Raw genomic sequence first — 16,465 nt, 5'->3', positions numbered from 1 at the left:
CCGTTAAATACACTCTTTACACCCAAAGCCATGCCCCTAAAACATATGTCTCTCGGAGAAGCGCTCACTCACCCACTCCCCGCTGCTTGGTTAGTGGCTAAGCTGCACTGTGCACACACTTGTATCGCACACACGTAATATGTTGACAGAGGATATGAGGGGCCACAGCAGCCCTGTGAAGGGTGAAAATGAAGTCCGTTGGTTTCACAAGCCGTTCCCTCAGGGCAGAGAAATGAGAAGAAAACCGTGTGTCCAGGATATGATCACCTGAGAGATCAGTGGCTCACACCTCCGTCTGTCTCGGCGTATTGCAAGAATACACTTTAAACACATCCGTAAACAAGCTTGGGGATACAATAGATAGCTTAACTACTTGATATAGGCTCTGTTCGGGACGGTATAGCCTTTACAAACCGTTTTTGCAATTCATTCGGCACTCAGACGTTTGGTCGACCGGACGTTTGGTAGAACGGGTTCGCGAGTCCCGAGGTTTGAGTCACGAGACTTTCATTTGTGTAACCCTAACCTTATTCACTCAATGCTAAATAATAGTCATTAAATCCCTATTCACCCAATGTTAAAATCTATCAATTGCATGCGAACCGTTCTACCAAACGTCCGTTCTACCAAACGTCCGGTCGACCAAACGTCCGGGGACCAAACGTCTTTCGACGAAACGTCTGATCACGATTCATTCGATGTTGTGTGTGTGTGCATGCTTGATACACATTCAACATTTCTTAGTTGCTTTTTGGAAATTAGTTCATATGTATATTAGTTATCTCTATATATTTATATTTTTTTGTGGGTGAGCGATTGAGTTGGTAATATTATAGCATGTAACAGTAGCTGAAACTCTCCACGCTTACCCAAAAAAAGGCCTAAACAAATGCACTGTAGCCATTTATTCTGTTATACAAAAGGGAAAAAAGGCCTTCAGTCATTCTACTGGGAGCTCTGATACGCTCAGAGCAGATGACAAAAGCCTTTCATCATATTGGAAGGCTTGCTCACTTAGCCATAATCATGCCACAGACATACTCTTGCCACCATAATACTCTCACACATACTAATGGTGTGCATTTGTGTGCACGTCGAGTTGTTAAGGCTGCCCAACTGTATAGTGTCATGCTTTAAAGCTCCGAGCTGCACGCTGATCCAAGCCAAGTGTGTGTTTGTATAATGGGAGCCGTGCACACGTGCTGTCTATCTGCCTAGGAAGCAGCATCCAAAGCTGTCTTCTCATCTCCCACTTTGCAGCAAAATTCGCATGAACAGAAACACCTCTGCTTCTCTCTGTCAGGCTCCGAGAAAATCAAAGAGAGTTTCAAGACCCGCTTGTCCAACCGGCTTACATTCCTTGTGTTGGGAGGAAATGGAAGGTTTTGTGTAATATATGTTGAGCCAACTTTTATAGATTTAATTGAAAAGGGATGTCTCTCTAGCTTTCTCTCTCTCTCACACACACACACACACGCACACACATGTACGTTCAAGCACGTAATCTCACACGGGGAGTCATTTTGATGTAATAACTCACTAGATCCGAGGATGTCTGGTGGTTGTTGTTGAAAGAGGCTGTTGTGAAATGTCTGATCTGCTGTGAGGGTTGGAACAAGGATAGAGAGTTATAAAAACCAACAGGTTACCATAACTGTGATATTAGATTTTTTTTAACCTTCTTCATTACGGCACGTTCTGCATTATTAGAGAACACAGTAGGTGCGTAAAAGTGGAATTAATATCATCTTAGTCCATAACTTTTTAATGAGCACTGTTGTGTGAAATGATTAAAATGGTATAATCATTGTGAAGAGATGTACTTGAAAGGCATTGACAGGCTGTCTTTTTTGCACCTTTTCCAGACAATGACATGGAGGTTGCAGATGAGCAGCTGAAGGGAGGTGAGTGACAGAATATTCCATGGTTGCCTTTTCACCTTAACAACCCCCTATCTGTACACACAAGATGACAGAGTGGCATAGCTTTGAGTCGTGACAGTGATTTGTGAGGGGTTTTTGTTCAGTCCGCAACAAGGAAAATGAATGTTTACTCGTTGGCTGACGAGCAGGAATTGCGATTTAGCGCCATGCTGTTGAAATGCCTAATGCCAGATAAGGTAGACAGCATTACAAGAGCTTATGTCCACTGCTAATTCCTCGCGCCTGTTTCTTCATCCAGCTCACTGGCACCATGCCTTCAGACCACCTAAAGTGAGCGACAAAAGAAACATCTTCCAGCAGGATGTGCTCGGCTGTAGAACAAACACAAGCACCAACGCGTTGTGCTTTTATCTCTGCTGCATCTTGGCAAGGGGCCTGTCGCACCCAGATACAGCTTATCATGTTTAACTATTGACATTTTCTCCGTGCGCTGATGACCTTAATAAAGACGGAATACAATGCAAAGTAGTGGGGACTATTTACAGAACAGTTTCAGTTTAACTTGAGTTTTTTTTCTTTTACTGGGACTAATATTTTATACAACAAAGGATGGGTTTTAGTTGCTAATGTCGATTCCAACATTGTTTTGGCGAGATGTTTTTGTTCAATTTTTAGCAATCAATTTCTATGATGCCTTGTGGGATGTCGGCTATTATGTTTGACAAAACATATAAACTGTTGGTCAAATCAGGATTCAAATTAAAATTGAGGACTTTCATTTCTTATGTTTATAAAGCAAGTGGTAGTTTCAGATAACATGGACGGGGCAATTGAAACTATGACAGAATATGAAAGATTGTGAGCTTACGTGTTGCCTTGAGTTTAGAGTTAGTAACATGTTTCTCATTCCCTGATAAGATTTCTGAAATTACAACTGACTCAACGGACTCCCTTTTCTTGAACAAATATGCCATTTGCATTTACCGTATTTTCACGACTATAAGGCGCACCGCATTATAAGGCGCACCCTCAATGAATGACACATTTAAAAAAATCCATATATAAAGCACACTGGATTATAAAACGCCCTGTCTATTTTGGAGAAAATTTAAGACTTAAGTGCGCCTTATAGTCGTGAAAATACGGGAAACGTGTGCTTATTTATTTACAGTTGCTTTCAAGCCGTATGTTACGCAACATCACTTTCCGGCCTTAGGATATTTCAATAAACAATAATAGTTGCTAGTTATGTTGTGTCATATTGCCAGCACTATCCTGGTCCAGTTGACTTTGGTGGGCCTTTGCTCTCATGCCAAGTCCTGGCCTTTGATTTTGTTCCATCAGTCAGAGTTTGACTCATTGCTACCTGGAACCTATTCAAACATTCGAATGGCTGCCGAATGGCTCATATTCTCTGGCAGGTTTTTTCTCCCCCACAACTGTACTCTCGGGTCGCGCTCAATGCCTCATATTCCCCCGCAGGAGTCATATTTTTGTCACTGAGTTGTAAAACAACAGCATGTTAAAGCAATCCATTTTTCCCCTCACGCTCTTCTTTCAAAGTCAGCCGATACACAAGAGCCAATGTTGACACTATTATGACGAGCCAGGTTGCCTAACGTCATCCTACGGTGTCGAGCATTTAAAATCACGTGGCTATTCGTGACCTCCGTCACTAAATCATGGTTTTCTTGCAGATGACATCTCACTGTCTACAAAATCAACAGCCAAGGATGACAACGACAATAACAGAGGTTAGAATGCTACATTTTATTTGGATTCTCGTTTATAGTGTTGTTAAACGGAACAGCAGCATATTCAAAGCTGTGATTTGGTAATGGTAAATACTGATCATTACTCTTATAACCTTTGATTTTTATACACCCCCAGTGTGCAAACATAAATGGTATTGTGCTGGGTAGTGTATGCTTATTTTGTAGCATTTGTGCAAGTAATGGAGACATCATTTGTACTTTTAAATTAAAAAATAAATAAAAAACGTTTGTATTTAGGAAGCGCTTTCAGCGCTACAGTCGTGATGATCAACAGTCAATATTCCCAAGTTCCTCTTTGGGTTAAATGAAAACAGCATGAGAAGTGGGCCTTTTCAAATGAATGTTTTCTTGAAGGCAAACTTGTTTAAGACACCATTATCTGGCTATTCTGCAGTTTCAGCCCCTTTGGATGTGTAATATTGAAACAATTATAGGCTTCTCCGATACGATGGACCAAAGATAATTAGATTCTTACACTGGAGGGTGTTAGTAGGCAATTAAAATGGTACACCATCCATTTGTCTCCAAGCCTAAAGGTTGCAGGGAATTTTTAAAGATAGCAGTCATGGTTGTTTTCCCTGGGGAAATGGCTCATCTCGCTGATTGTGGAAGGCTGGACTAGATAGCGCAGTCACTTCAAGGGCGTCAATAATTCTGTCTTTTTTTTTTAAACAAAGCGCAGTTTTACTGCATTTCTCTCCGCCTGCTTTTCAAACTGCATCCAAGTCTAAATAATCGTGCAACGGCAATTCAAAATGATTTGCAAATTCAATCAGCAGTGTTAGGAGGCCATAAGTATTTTGTAATAATCTTTATAAATCCTAATTTATCAGGCCCAGCAGCTTAATAGTAACTAATCCATTCACAAAAGGCCCTCGCGCAGCTTTCTAGCAGGAGAACACTCAGTCCTTGAGACAAACTCTTTCACAGGAAGGAAAAGGAATGATTGTGTAGTGCTTCCATTGTAAAGGTTAGGTGTGGATGTGGTGCATCGGTGGGGATTCATCATGGAAAACACTCGGGTGTCACCCGTTGCTCAGAGTTAGGAGATGCAGACGGCCAAGAAAATCAAACCTGCTGCATGCCGACCACTCTAATGTGATATTCATGTTCAAGATTCTTGGGAGTCTCTTACAATTGACCAAAAGCATCCATTCAAAACCTTCAAGCACTTTATCTCCAGCCAACAATGTTGGCAATATATCCGATAGCGCTCATATGTGGAGCACTTGCGCGAATAAATTACACTCTGTTGCTGTGCTGGGCGGGATGTCTGTCAATATGCCTCAGTGTGATACATCACACTCCTCTGGGGGACTCGATGCTCCCCACACCATAGGTCAGCCGTGAGAGGCTTTTAGCCGCTGAAGAGATGAAAGGAAAACATTAAGGTTGCCTCCAGTGTGCTTCCTTTAGAAATATGCTGTATAGTGCAGTAACACAATCATAATAATGATGGTTGCATCTGTTGCTGCAAAAGGCACAATGTATGCAAGGGATAAAACATACTGCTGAATTTAAGAATGAGATTAATACATCTGTTGTTTTCAAGTCTAGCTGGAAAAATGCACAACTAAACCATGTTGCGTGGTTTTGACTCGTACATAAAACTGCTGATTTTGATGTGCTCAGATCCCAGAGGATTCTTAGTTTAAGGCAATTTTACTGTACGAAATACAGCTTTTGTCTGCTAATATGCTTTAAGGTTTTATTACTCCAGAAATTAGATGTGATTTTTCACATGAAGGTTTAGGGGTGTTTTTTTTTAAGTTAGACAAAGGAAATGCAAAAATGGGGTAAATATGTATTGAAAGTAGGGCTGGGCTTACCATCCCATATTTTTCGACGATTGTTTTATGTAAAATGGTAGATGCCATTCTATATATATGTGTGTGTATATATATATGTATGTATATATATATATGTATATATATATATATATATATATATATATATATATATATATATATATATATATATATATATATATATATATATATATATATATATAATGTATATGTATGTGTATGTATATATATATATATATATATATATATATATATATATATATATATATATATATATTTATATATATATATATAATGGCGTCTACCATTTTATGTAATTTGTATTTTAGTGTGCATCGTGTGTAGTTCTGTGTGTTTAGCTTTACATCTGCCTCACCTGGAGGGTGATAAAGCACTTTTGTGAAAGACATCAGCCGGGCTGGCAAGCATCACCACATTGTTTACTATTTGGCATCAGAGTGTTATTAGTGAGATTAGTGGGTATCAGAGGGCAGAGTAAAATGTGAACCTGGAGCGTATAATCAATGTCTTTGTTGGATGCGTTTTTCTGGCTTGCTGAGGTTTCTGGTGAAAAGGCGGCGAGGAAAGTGAAATGGCAGTGAAGATGATAGCAGACAATGGCTCAGCCACTCTATGACAGACATTGCTGTAAAACATGCAAAATGTGTTTGAATGGGAGCTTTTGGTCATCCTTGTTGTCCTTTTTCACTTTCTTTAGCAAGTTTTCATTTTCTTCGCTCCAGTCGACTAGAGGTGAATGAGACAATGCTGAAAATACTCTTTGATTTCATTAATTTCCAATATGGGATCCATCAAGATATCCACTCTCGCCAAGTAGGACACACAGAGAAGGTTTCATATCCGCTTTTAAATTATTGATGTCGTTGTAACGGTTAACTCTGTTATGAATAAATCATCCTTGTGCCCGTAAGACATGTTTTTTTGTCTTTATCAAAACAATGTCCCCTCACTTAGTACAAGTGTGGAAACAATGACATACAAAAAAAGTATACATCATCATTAAAGCTGAGTTTTCAAGTGCGGTTTGGAGCTCAAAGCTTTTTGTATGTCGTGGCTGACCAGTAGTGAAGTATGTTGAACCCACATTCTAAATATAAAAGGGGGGGTTAAGTACGCTTCAAATCGGCAAGAAAGCTTGGGACAATGCTGCCACCTTCTGTTTGTAACAAAAGTGCGAGTTGCATTGTGGGGTGGGGGGGCATTTTGATTGGGACTTGTAATGGCTCTTATAAATCACATCTGGCCTACATATGATTTTTTTTGACACCCTGTGCGTGTGGCCCATTTTTCTATTGCAGATTGAGCACTGTTCTTTCCATTAAATGATCAAAACATGAAGAGAAAATTGCATTTGGCCTCTTGCCACATCTGACATGTTGTTGTTTGGGATGGCTTTATACAATAATGAGTGCCATTCCGGCATTTTCAACGCAAAGTGCGACCTCGGCCTTCATTTTAACCCGTTTTCCCCGTCAAAGTATTCCTTTGGTCCTCTCGCCTAGGGTCCATCTCCAAATGTCAGTCATGATTAATAGAAAGGATTGTCATCGACTGGGTGTCACCAGAATTCAACATGATGGACAGAGAGGCACTCGAGATAAATATAAAGCAATGCTAGAACTGGACGTTTTTCCATTTAAGCCAGGCTGGCGTTTTTATTGTTCTGGGTGCAGTGCAACATTGCATGCGTAGATATGTAAAATGGTTTCTCTGTGCAGCTTGTTAAAAAAAAAAAGTGGGGGGAAAGCAATTATAGAAGCTCCACAATAACCATTGTGTGAAGCATGTTCGCTTATTTGTGTCATGGCTTTCATTTTCAGACTTTGTCCAAATGTCATTGTGTGGGCATATGTAAGGGAGCATTTTTAAAAATGACTCTCAATTGCATGTGTTTAATATTACTGCAAAAATGTGAAGTTGGTTCCTTAGTTGAACCAAAGTCAGAATCATTGATAAGCAGTTGGTCAGTGCTCCTCATTAAGGAAGCACTCAAACAATGCATTTAAATTCATGAAGTGAGCCCAGCTTTTCACAGAAGAAAAAAATAATTGTAAAGGAAATGAGAAATTGACTTGCCGGAATTTTTGAGGGGTGCCCTGCCTCAGAATCCTAATTGGATCGGCACAAACTTATTGCCGAACATTTTCCTTCAGAATTTTGGGGAAAGAGCTGATTTATGTGCCTATTGCTTGTCCAGGCCATGAAGCAGCAAAGCAGCAAATAGCAAATCCTTTTTGAAATTATTTTAAACCATTCTGATTTATTCTTAATACGCATTGTAAGTTCTTTTGGTGATTTCTTTCTCCAAAGATTCATGTTGCCACCATTTGTGTATAATAAATCTTTATTGGGGTTTGCTCTCTCTTTCCACACATCTAAACTCATCTATTTTTTTTCTTTCATTTTCATACCATAATTTCTGATAGTTAATCATTTGGTCAAACATGACATAATGCATATCGCTGATTGTACTTATTCACTCACTTGACTGCCATACTGGCAGTTGAAATCTAAATGTAGTAAATTATTCTGTCTATACCACATGTGTCAAAGTGGCGGCCCGGGGGCCAAATCTGGCCCGCCGTATCATTTTGTGTGGCCCGGGAAAGTAAATCATGAGTGCCGACTTTCTGTTTTAGGATCAAATTAAAATGAAGAGTATAGATGTATATTAAATTTCCTGATTTCCCCCCTTTTAAATCAATAATTGTAATTTTTTTAAATACATTTTTTGTATTTTTAGTTCAAAAATAATTTTGTAAAATCTAAAAATATATTTAAAAAAAGCTAAAATAAACATTGTTTTAGAATTTAGATCTATAAAAAACTGAATATTCAGGTCTTTAATCCAGTTCTTTTAATCCATTTATAAAAAAAAAATCTAAATATTATATCTAAAATGGTCCGGCCCACATGAAATCGAGTTGACGTTAACGCGGCCCCCGAACCAACCCGAGTCTGACACCCTTGGTCTATACTGTATGCTTGTCTATGATTGGCTAATAGCCAGTCTATTATACCTTGTGCCTTGATTCAACTGGGTTTGGCTGCAGCTCCCTATGACCCTGGCTAGGAAATATTTCTTGCAAATGGATGGATGGATGAAATAATAATGCATTCACAGTACACTTGAATGGTGATGGATGGTGATGGAGTCCAAGTATATTATAAATAGACGTGCATCTAAGTAATTTAACTGCGCATACTCTGAAAAAAGAACCGCTTCATTTGATTTACTATGTGTCTCCTAACCGTTGCAGCACATCAATAAAATGTTGCCCTCCACAAATGAATATCAAATGGAGGGGGGGGGGGGGGGGGGGACAAGCAAACAAAACATATACAAAATTTCAATTTCATCTGAACTGATGTTGTGGAAAGATTTGAAAACCCTCTTGTGGAAAAAAACAAAAATGTGTATAATTTAGGGCAAGTCTATGCATGTACATGGTACATTAAGGCTTAAAACAGCAACCCCACTTAACACTGTTTTTCCAGGTGTATAGTTCAGTTGAGAATATGAATAATGTGTCTCCTCTGGTCACAGTAAACGAAAAAAACAAGTGTACAAGTGTTACGAAGATTCTCTTATGTGGCACAAGACACCTCGGGCTGTTTTTACTTCCAAATACTGTTGCTCTCTTGCATAAATGACTTCAAAACAGTCCTGATATTTGGCGGCAAAGACAAAAAAAAAGAAATCCACACACACGAGATAAACTGGAGATTCATGATTTATTCCGAGATTAACTCTCGCAGTATGAATAATTTATCACGGGAAAATCTTGCCATGTTTTGTATATTCTGTTTTTATTTAACGGTACGCGCCTGGCGTTCAAGTGATGAACATTTGCTCTCCTTTCTAGGAAAAGAGGAAGCAGGTGATGAAAACAAGGCCAACAATGGTAATGTCACTTTACGGCTCATTAACATGCTCACAGCCTCTCGGCTCTGCCACTGTTTCTTGGTGTCATTTGTCATCAAAAATTGAATGTACTGTTCGCTCCACTTCAGTCTTTCCATCCCACATGCCAACACCGAAAAGTTCTCTTATCACACATGCGTGGAACAAAGAAATCCCTCAATTATGAATGGCTTTGGAAGTGACATTATATTCCTCTTTCTTTTTGTCGCTTAATTTATGCATGCCTTTGTGGTTCCGTTGCGCGCACACTGCGGTACAAAGACAAAGCGATGGGAAGAAAAAGCTGTTTTAGGTGATACAGCAAGTCGAGTCACATCGACTCCGACTGTAAATATTTTCTTCTTTCCAAACTTTGTATTTCTAGATGCAGAGGAAATCGAAGATGTGGTGATGGAAAGTCAGGGCCCAGGTAAGATACACAGCAGAGTAAATCACACACAAATGAACGTAAGCTATGAACGCGCACAACTTTGTTTATTCTGCTTGTTTTGTTATAAAAAGTGTGGGTGTGTGTGTGGATATGTTGTAGGTAAGATGTGTGTTATAGGGAACTTTTATACCTCTACCTGTCATTAACATTCAGGATTTGTCTGGGTAGCAGCGCCTTTGCTTTTCTTCTTATTTTATGTAAATTCTATTCAATTGACAAAAAATTTGACGGATGGAGCAGATACAGCGTCTCCAAACATCAATTTTGGAACTATTCGATAACTGTGTTGTGGTAAATGCATCCCTGGGTTGCTATGCAAGGCATTAGATCAGTAATTACCTTCTCCTGAGACACAAACAGAAAGGTAGGAGTAACAATGAGGAAAGAAAATACATAATATAATAGCTACGGACTAATGCCGCTCATGGCTACGGTGGGAACAAAACAGCCACCTCTGGGCATGGACTTTCCATCAACATTCTCTTTTAGTCAGCTCTTACTTTTCCCGTCTTTGAAATCAGTTGTTAAAAAGTGCTTTCTTATACATATATTTGACAGTGCAAACCAACCATACTAGGCAAGATTGCATCATTATTTGAATGGTTGAGCTGATCCCTACAAAACCGAGCATATATTTTCTTGTTGGTCAAGATGAAGATTTGGGCCTTGAGGAGCCAAATCAGGAGGGTGATGAAAAAAGCGGTCAAGATAAACATGACGATGCTGGAACCGAAAAAGCAGAAGATCAAGAAACTGCGATTGAAAACAAGGATAAAGGTGAAGAACAAGGTACGTGATGATGTTGGCAAACCTATGTTCGTTTTTCATCTTGCTTGTTATCATCAGGATACAGCTGATGAGTTGGCCTGGAATTTATTCTGCAAATAGCATTTATTGCTTCTTTTTCTGCAGAAAATGATCAAAATCCTGCAAATACAGAGGAAATTGACACGGGCAAATCCACCCAAGAGATGGAAGGTAAAATATATCACTTTATCCACCATATCTTTTTGGAATAGATTTTCACAACAAATTAGGTTAGGTTAGGTTAGAACTTTATTTACTATATTTCTTGGTTGCAGTAACATGACAGACACATGACACTCAAGACATTGTAGAACTAGGTAAAAAACTGGAGCCAATTATAACCAAGTGCTAGACCAATTTTGGGTGTTTGAGGGAAGCACACTACAGTTCGCGTGAACCGAGACCACCTCTCAGCCGAGGTCTCGCATCAGAGTTCACTGCTTTGTATTTACACCAACCGCAAACTTTTGGGAGTTAGTCCAGACCAAACAGTGCAATTGTCAATACGACCTAAGTCTAGGTCAGTCCTCCTCCCAATTGCTCAGATTTTTTTGAAACCATTTATTGCTTCGTGTTTGCAGACTTTCTCCTAATTTCCGAACTTTTCCAGTTTTGTGCTAAAATATCGTGACTTGAAAGCAGCAGCGAGCGCCCTAATTGTATTCGGTCCTCATAGCTACAAATTAAGCTGAGTCTAAATTGAGTGTCGATACTCCGGCCACTATTGCATTAAGTCAACGATCTAAGTCTTTCTCTATTTCACTTGCTCTTTGAGTGACATTCAATTAATTTAGGGTGAGAGCGAACCATCCAGATAGATCTGTCTGAGAAAGAGCCTTCTCCATCCACTCCGAAAAGCCATCGGTGTACGTCCCGTAAACACTACCAGCCTTTCCATCAGTGGGAAGCCACACTCCACCACGTTGATTGTGTCGCGCTCGTGCCTGCCACTGTCTGTCACTGTCAAGGGTGACTACGGGACGGCCGTGGCGGAGCTGTAAACAGTGCTGTCATTCCCGATTGTAGGCAGATTACATTTTGTGTGAAAGATAGCGCCAGTGCAAACTGTCGGGGAGCTGGATTCTCGCACATAGGCGGGCTTAGTCAAGCGGATTGCTTGATCAAATAGTTCCCGAGCAAATACATTTGATTAAAATAATATCAGCAATCAGACTCCTTGCTCATAACCGAAGAGTGAAGATCGGAGTCATTAGGGTGGAGTAATAAAAAGGTTCATAATGATGAGAGAAATGAAAGTGCCGGAGAAGCGAGTAGGTTTTATATTCATGCTAGTTGAGCCGTTCCTTTTTTTTCTTGGAGTCTTTCCCAATACCTGGAGCCAAACTGTTCGCACTCCACGTGTACTGTCAAGAAATATAATATCGTACACATCATATTCCCATAGTCACCGTGTGAGAATTAAATGTGGGGAATTAAAATGGCCGTGTCGCCAACAGCTGTCGTATTTTACCAAATAAAATGTGTTGCCCGTTTTTTTAGAATGGAAAACCATGCTGATAGGTTTCTTAATAGATATACTTTAATAAAAACAGAGAGACATCGTTGACATATTCCAGCGTTGGAACTTGCAAGTGAGAATCGTCCTGGCTCGTCCTCGCCACCGTGACATTCTGAAGAAACGGCATCCTCCTGTCTATTTAGTCGCGCATAATCAAAACACTTAAGGTAATCTGATTCCTAAAATGGCATAAGCTAACCGAATAACACCATTAAGGTAAAAAAAACAACTGCCACAACAATTGCATATCAGGTCGGAAACCAAAAACACTTGCGTAAGAATTTGCACAAGTAAGCATACATGGTGACCCGAGCGGATCGGAAACCAAAACAACTGCGTAAGAATTTGCACAAGTAAGCATAATAACTTCATATAAGTTAAACCGGGCGACAGTATTTTTTTAAACAATATGCGAGTATTTTTGGAAGTTGATTCGATTATCGCCATTTGCCGGAATCCAAGTCAAAGCAATTTAAGAGTCCTTCACAGATCTTCGTTGCGAACTCGGATCAACAGTCCTCGGCCTGGAACATGGTGACCTGTCCGGTCAATAGTCCTGAAAACAATTAAATGTCCTCGAAGCCAGCTGCCCTGCAGAGTGACCTCGAGCTCGCTCGGTCCCAAATTAAAATAAGGCTCCTATACATATTAATGATTAATGCACATATAATAACATCCCAGAATAACCCCAACACATGCTTTTGAAACTAAAGCTGGATTGCAATCAGAAAATAAGCACACTTTCCAATTCACTCTTCTACTTTTGCTTGGTCGGCCAATTACTTCACTGCAGGGCGAGACGGGGGCTAGCAAGTCATGCTAAACACTTAATAGTTGACATGTTGGATTTTGTTCACCTTTAAAGGTTATTGCTGGGTCGACATTAGAGTTGTCTTCACTGTTTTAGTGTCAGCTGAAAATTTGTGACTTCAGCATCCATTAACCCAAAACTGCAAGCATTAACATCAATGTGTGCTGCTTATTTAAACATTTGGTGGCAATAAGCTTCCATTTGTGTGTATACGGCACGGATCGCACTTTGCAAAGAGTGTTATAGACATTTCAAAGGGCTTCTTTTACATTTACACATTTATATCCAGTTTGTCTTAACACCCTGCTCTTCTCACATAGTTTTCAATTGCACTTATAGAAGTGTGTATCACAGCTAAGAACTGCAGTCCCAGTTTCCCTACACTTTAATACTAAGGGGTGAAATAAGCTTCCTGTTCATTTTCACCCTGGTAACCCGTTATCATTTGTGATCTGCGCGTTTGCAGATGCACATATTGGACAAAGCTTTTTACAGATGCCTTTCCACATTTAATATTTATTTCACAATAAAATTGAGGGAATTAATGAAACTATGGAGTGTAATATGTATATTCCTTTATATATATATAAATTCACACTATTGAGCAAACCATGCAATAGTATTATGTAGGCAATAGAAATGACCAACAGGCATAATATGACAAGAAATCCAATGAAATGTGGGCATTTTATAGGCTGCTAGAATATTAATGTGGACATGAGATATGCAATATGGTGGGTAGAGGAAATATTTTGTATTTTTTAACTTGGGGGTGCGTGATACATGATTTGAATTACATGTATTCAATATCACCTTTCATATGCAGGTAATGAGATTCTTAGCCTGATATTTTTAGTTAGAAAGCCTGGCCAAATTGAATCAGAATCCAATCATCCTTTATTTATGAATATTCATCACATAGTATTTTAAAAAGGGAATTGGAGGCTGCATTCTTATTGCCTATCTCTTCAGCCTTGTTCTGCTGAATTGTGAGTGGGCACCTGCTTCAATAAGCTTATAGAACAGCCATAAATTAAAGAAAGACGCATTTTGCCTTGAGCAAGGAATAAATAAATGTGAGTTGTGAAAAGAAATTGTTTTTTTTTCCTTCATGGATTGTTATTCTCTGCTAGGCGTCAATAAGCATTCTCTCTTTTGAGGGTAAGATTTAAACGTAGCGCAAATTCAATCTTCACAATAATACATTTTGGTGCATCATTTTTCTTCAGCAAAACTGCAACTAAACTTGATAATGAATGATAATACATTCAAAAATCCGAAATTGAGTTTTCTATTAGTATGATTTTTTTTTTTTCGAATATGCTGCTAAAACGATTAACTATTTTGTTTTCGTTTAATTTTGCCTCTCTTTTGGGTGTTTTTGTGTTGTTGTGGTATCGCATTTGCATTGCAAATCTTACAGTATAATCTAGAGAGCTTGTCATTTTTTTCTTAAATAAAATCTTTTGTGAGTGCGCGAAAAGTGCCCCCAGAACAAGCTATTCTGGTTTAAAAAATAATAATAATGAGAAGAAGAATAACTGTGCAAGCTACATTAGGATAATGCATTTGAGGTGCAATCAATGTTGATTGTTAATTAGATTGTGGATTCCACCACTATGGGTGGTCTTCTATTATTTATTTTTTGGTAGTATTTATATCCGCTGAAGTATAGTATAGTACTTTGTTGTTTGTCTGTTCGAATATACCAAAAACATCCATCAGGGAATGAAAACATTACCCAATGTGGCATTGCACTTTTTTTTCATTGCATTTTTATAGCTATGGCCATGTTTTAAGAAGGGCTTGTACAAGAATGAGGCTTGGTGTAGTTGAAGTGGCAAGCAGGAAGCGGTCTAATGGCCTTCCAAAGTCGGGCCCTGCAGAAGAGATGATGAGGAAGAGGAGGAAGGATACAAAGGCACACCCAGCAGGCCATCAAAACACAACACAACAGTTACATCAGCCTCTAGAGTCCTATTGCTATCCCTCTCTCGGCTCTCTCAGCCTTCTTTTTCCTCTTTGTTTTTCCTCTCGCTCCTGGACTTATTGTGTGCTTACATTTCAAGCACATTTGTGCAATGTCTTGATTCATAACGTGCATCTGGATTATATATGAACGCTGTAATTCCCCCTTCAAGATCTCAATTATGTCAATGGGCAGCAAACCCACTTACCTTCAACATGTAGTTAATTCTTTTCCTTGTAAAATCCCTTACACGGTAGAAGAATGCATCAAAAATTGGAGGCGCCATAAATCTCCCTCTATGAGAGTCACTTTTATTTTATTCTTAAGCAGGCTATTGTGAAGGGGGTTATTGATTCGGTTTATGTTTGATTCGTTCTGTTGTAACATTTACAACAACAACAAGCTGGGAAAAGGCTCTCCCGAAATCCTGCAGGTTTATTATTGATATAAAGGCATGGTAAAAGTGCCCGTAATCATAAAACAATTTGGGAACAAAAGCGCACAAGAGGGTGTTTAAATAGCACATTTTTATATATATATCTTTTTTCTTTTACATTTAAAATACATCTAAATGGCAGAAAAAAATAAAACACATTATATAGAGTAATTAGGGACAGACGTTTTCCTCCATTAATGAGGAAATTTGGACAAATATATGATGTTTTTTCAAATCATTAAACCATTTGCCGAAAATTTGGTGTAATATTGCATTTCAAAATATTTCATGCGAAAACTGCTCATTTGACACGCAACACAACTTGAAGGTGCAAAATTTCAAGTGAAACTTTCTGGGGTAGCGTCTATTTCAAACATATTAATACACACTTCTTGGTTATTGCCACTAGAAGGAGCAATATTTTAGTTTTCACTCTGCGAGAAGAGCCTGCCTTTGTGGGAAAGGCGCTCACTTATGTACAGCACTTTGTTGCAGCTGTGGTTGGTTAAGTGCTATATCAATAATTAATTGGGCTCGCCTTGCGTAAACTGCTGCAGCCCAAAAATTGGATACCTCCAAGGAAAAGAGAGGCATTGAGCTTTTACTGTCATTTGTAACGTGTCATCTGCTTTTGATAACATGTCAAGCAAAGCAAGCAGATTTTGCAAATTGACACTCAAAATTAACGAAAATGTACAAAGGGAAACATTGCTAAGGGTTTTCACCACACTTCATTTTTGGGTGTTATAATACGTTGATTCGCTCCTCGGGGAGGCAGCTAACACGATCTGATGACATTAGTTTTTGCGGTTTGTTTCATAGCATTTTTCATGGCCACACAGAAAGTCCTGGAAAAGAAACCCTGCTGGGCCATCAAGAACCAAAGACAAGCCCTAGTTCTTATCTTTCTGCGCATTTGTGCAGCATGGAATTCCATTTGGCTAAGCTTCTCATTCTAAACTCGCTCTGACGCCTTGTTTTTTTACTTGTTATGCTAAATTGGCCGAGCTGGCTTTGAAACTGGGACTATTTTATGCTTTTCAAATTTTGAAATCTATGGAAGTCATGCTCTGCTGTCCTT

The 16,465-nt window shown here is 39.0% G+C and overlaps 1 protein-coding gene across 1 annotated transcript in view; it reads left to right on the top strand.

Annotated features, from left to right (window-relative positions):
• Positions 1–16,465, top strand: part of macrod2 (mono-ADP ribosylhydrolase 2) — a 242,127-nt gene that overhangs the window by 214,769 nt on the left and 10,893 nt on the right. Inside the window, exons 10-15 of the mRNA XM_077612858.1 lie at positions 1,866–1,904; positions 3,581–3,637; positions 9,354–9,392; positions 9,777–9,821; positions 10,494–10,631; positions 10,755–10,820. Of these exons, the coding sequence (XP_077468984.1) occupies positions 1,866–1,904; positions 3,581–3,637; positions 9,354–9,392; positions 9,777–9,821; positions 10,494–10,631; positions 10,755–10,820 (384 nt within the window). The remainder of the gene's footprint in view (positions 1–1,865; positions 1,905–3,580; positions 3,638–9,353; positions 9,393–9,776; positions 9,822–10,493; positions 10,632–10,754; positions 10,821–16,465) is intronic.

The sequence above is a fragment of the Stigmatopora argus genome, chromosome 11, assembly GCF_051989625.1.
Source record: "Stigmatopora argus isolate UIUO_Sarg chromosome 11, RoL_Sarg_1.0, whole genome shotgun sequence".
Classification (NCBI taxonomy): Eukaryota; Metazoa; Chordata; class Actinopteri; order Syngnathiformes; family Syngnathidae; genus Stigmatopora; species Stigmatopora argus.
Note: the sequence above shows the minus strand (reverse complement) of the source record. Positions and strands in the feature narration are given on the sequence as shown.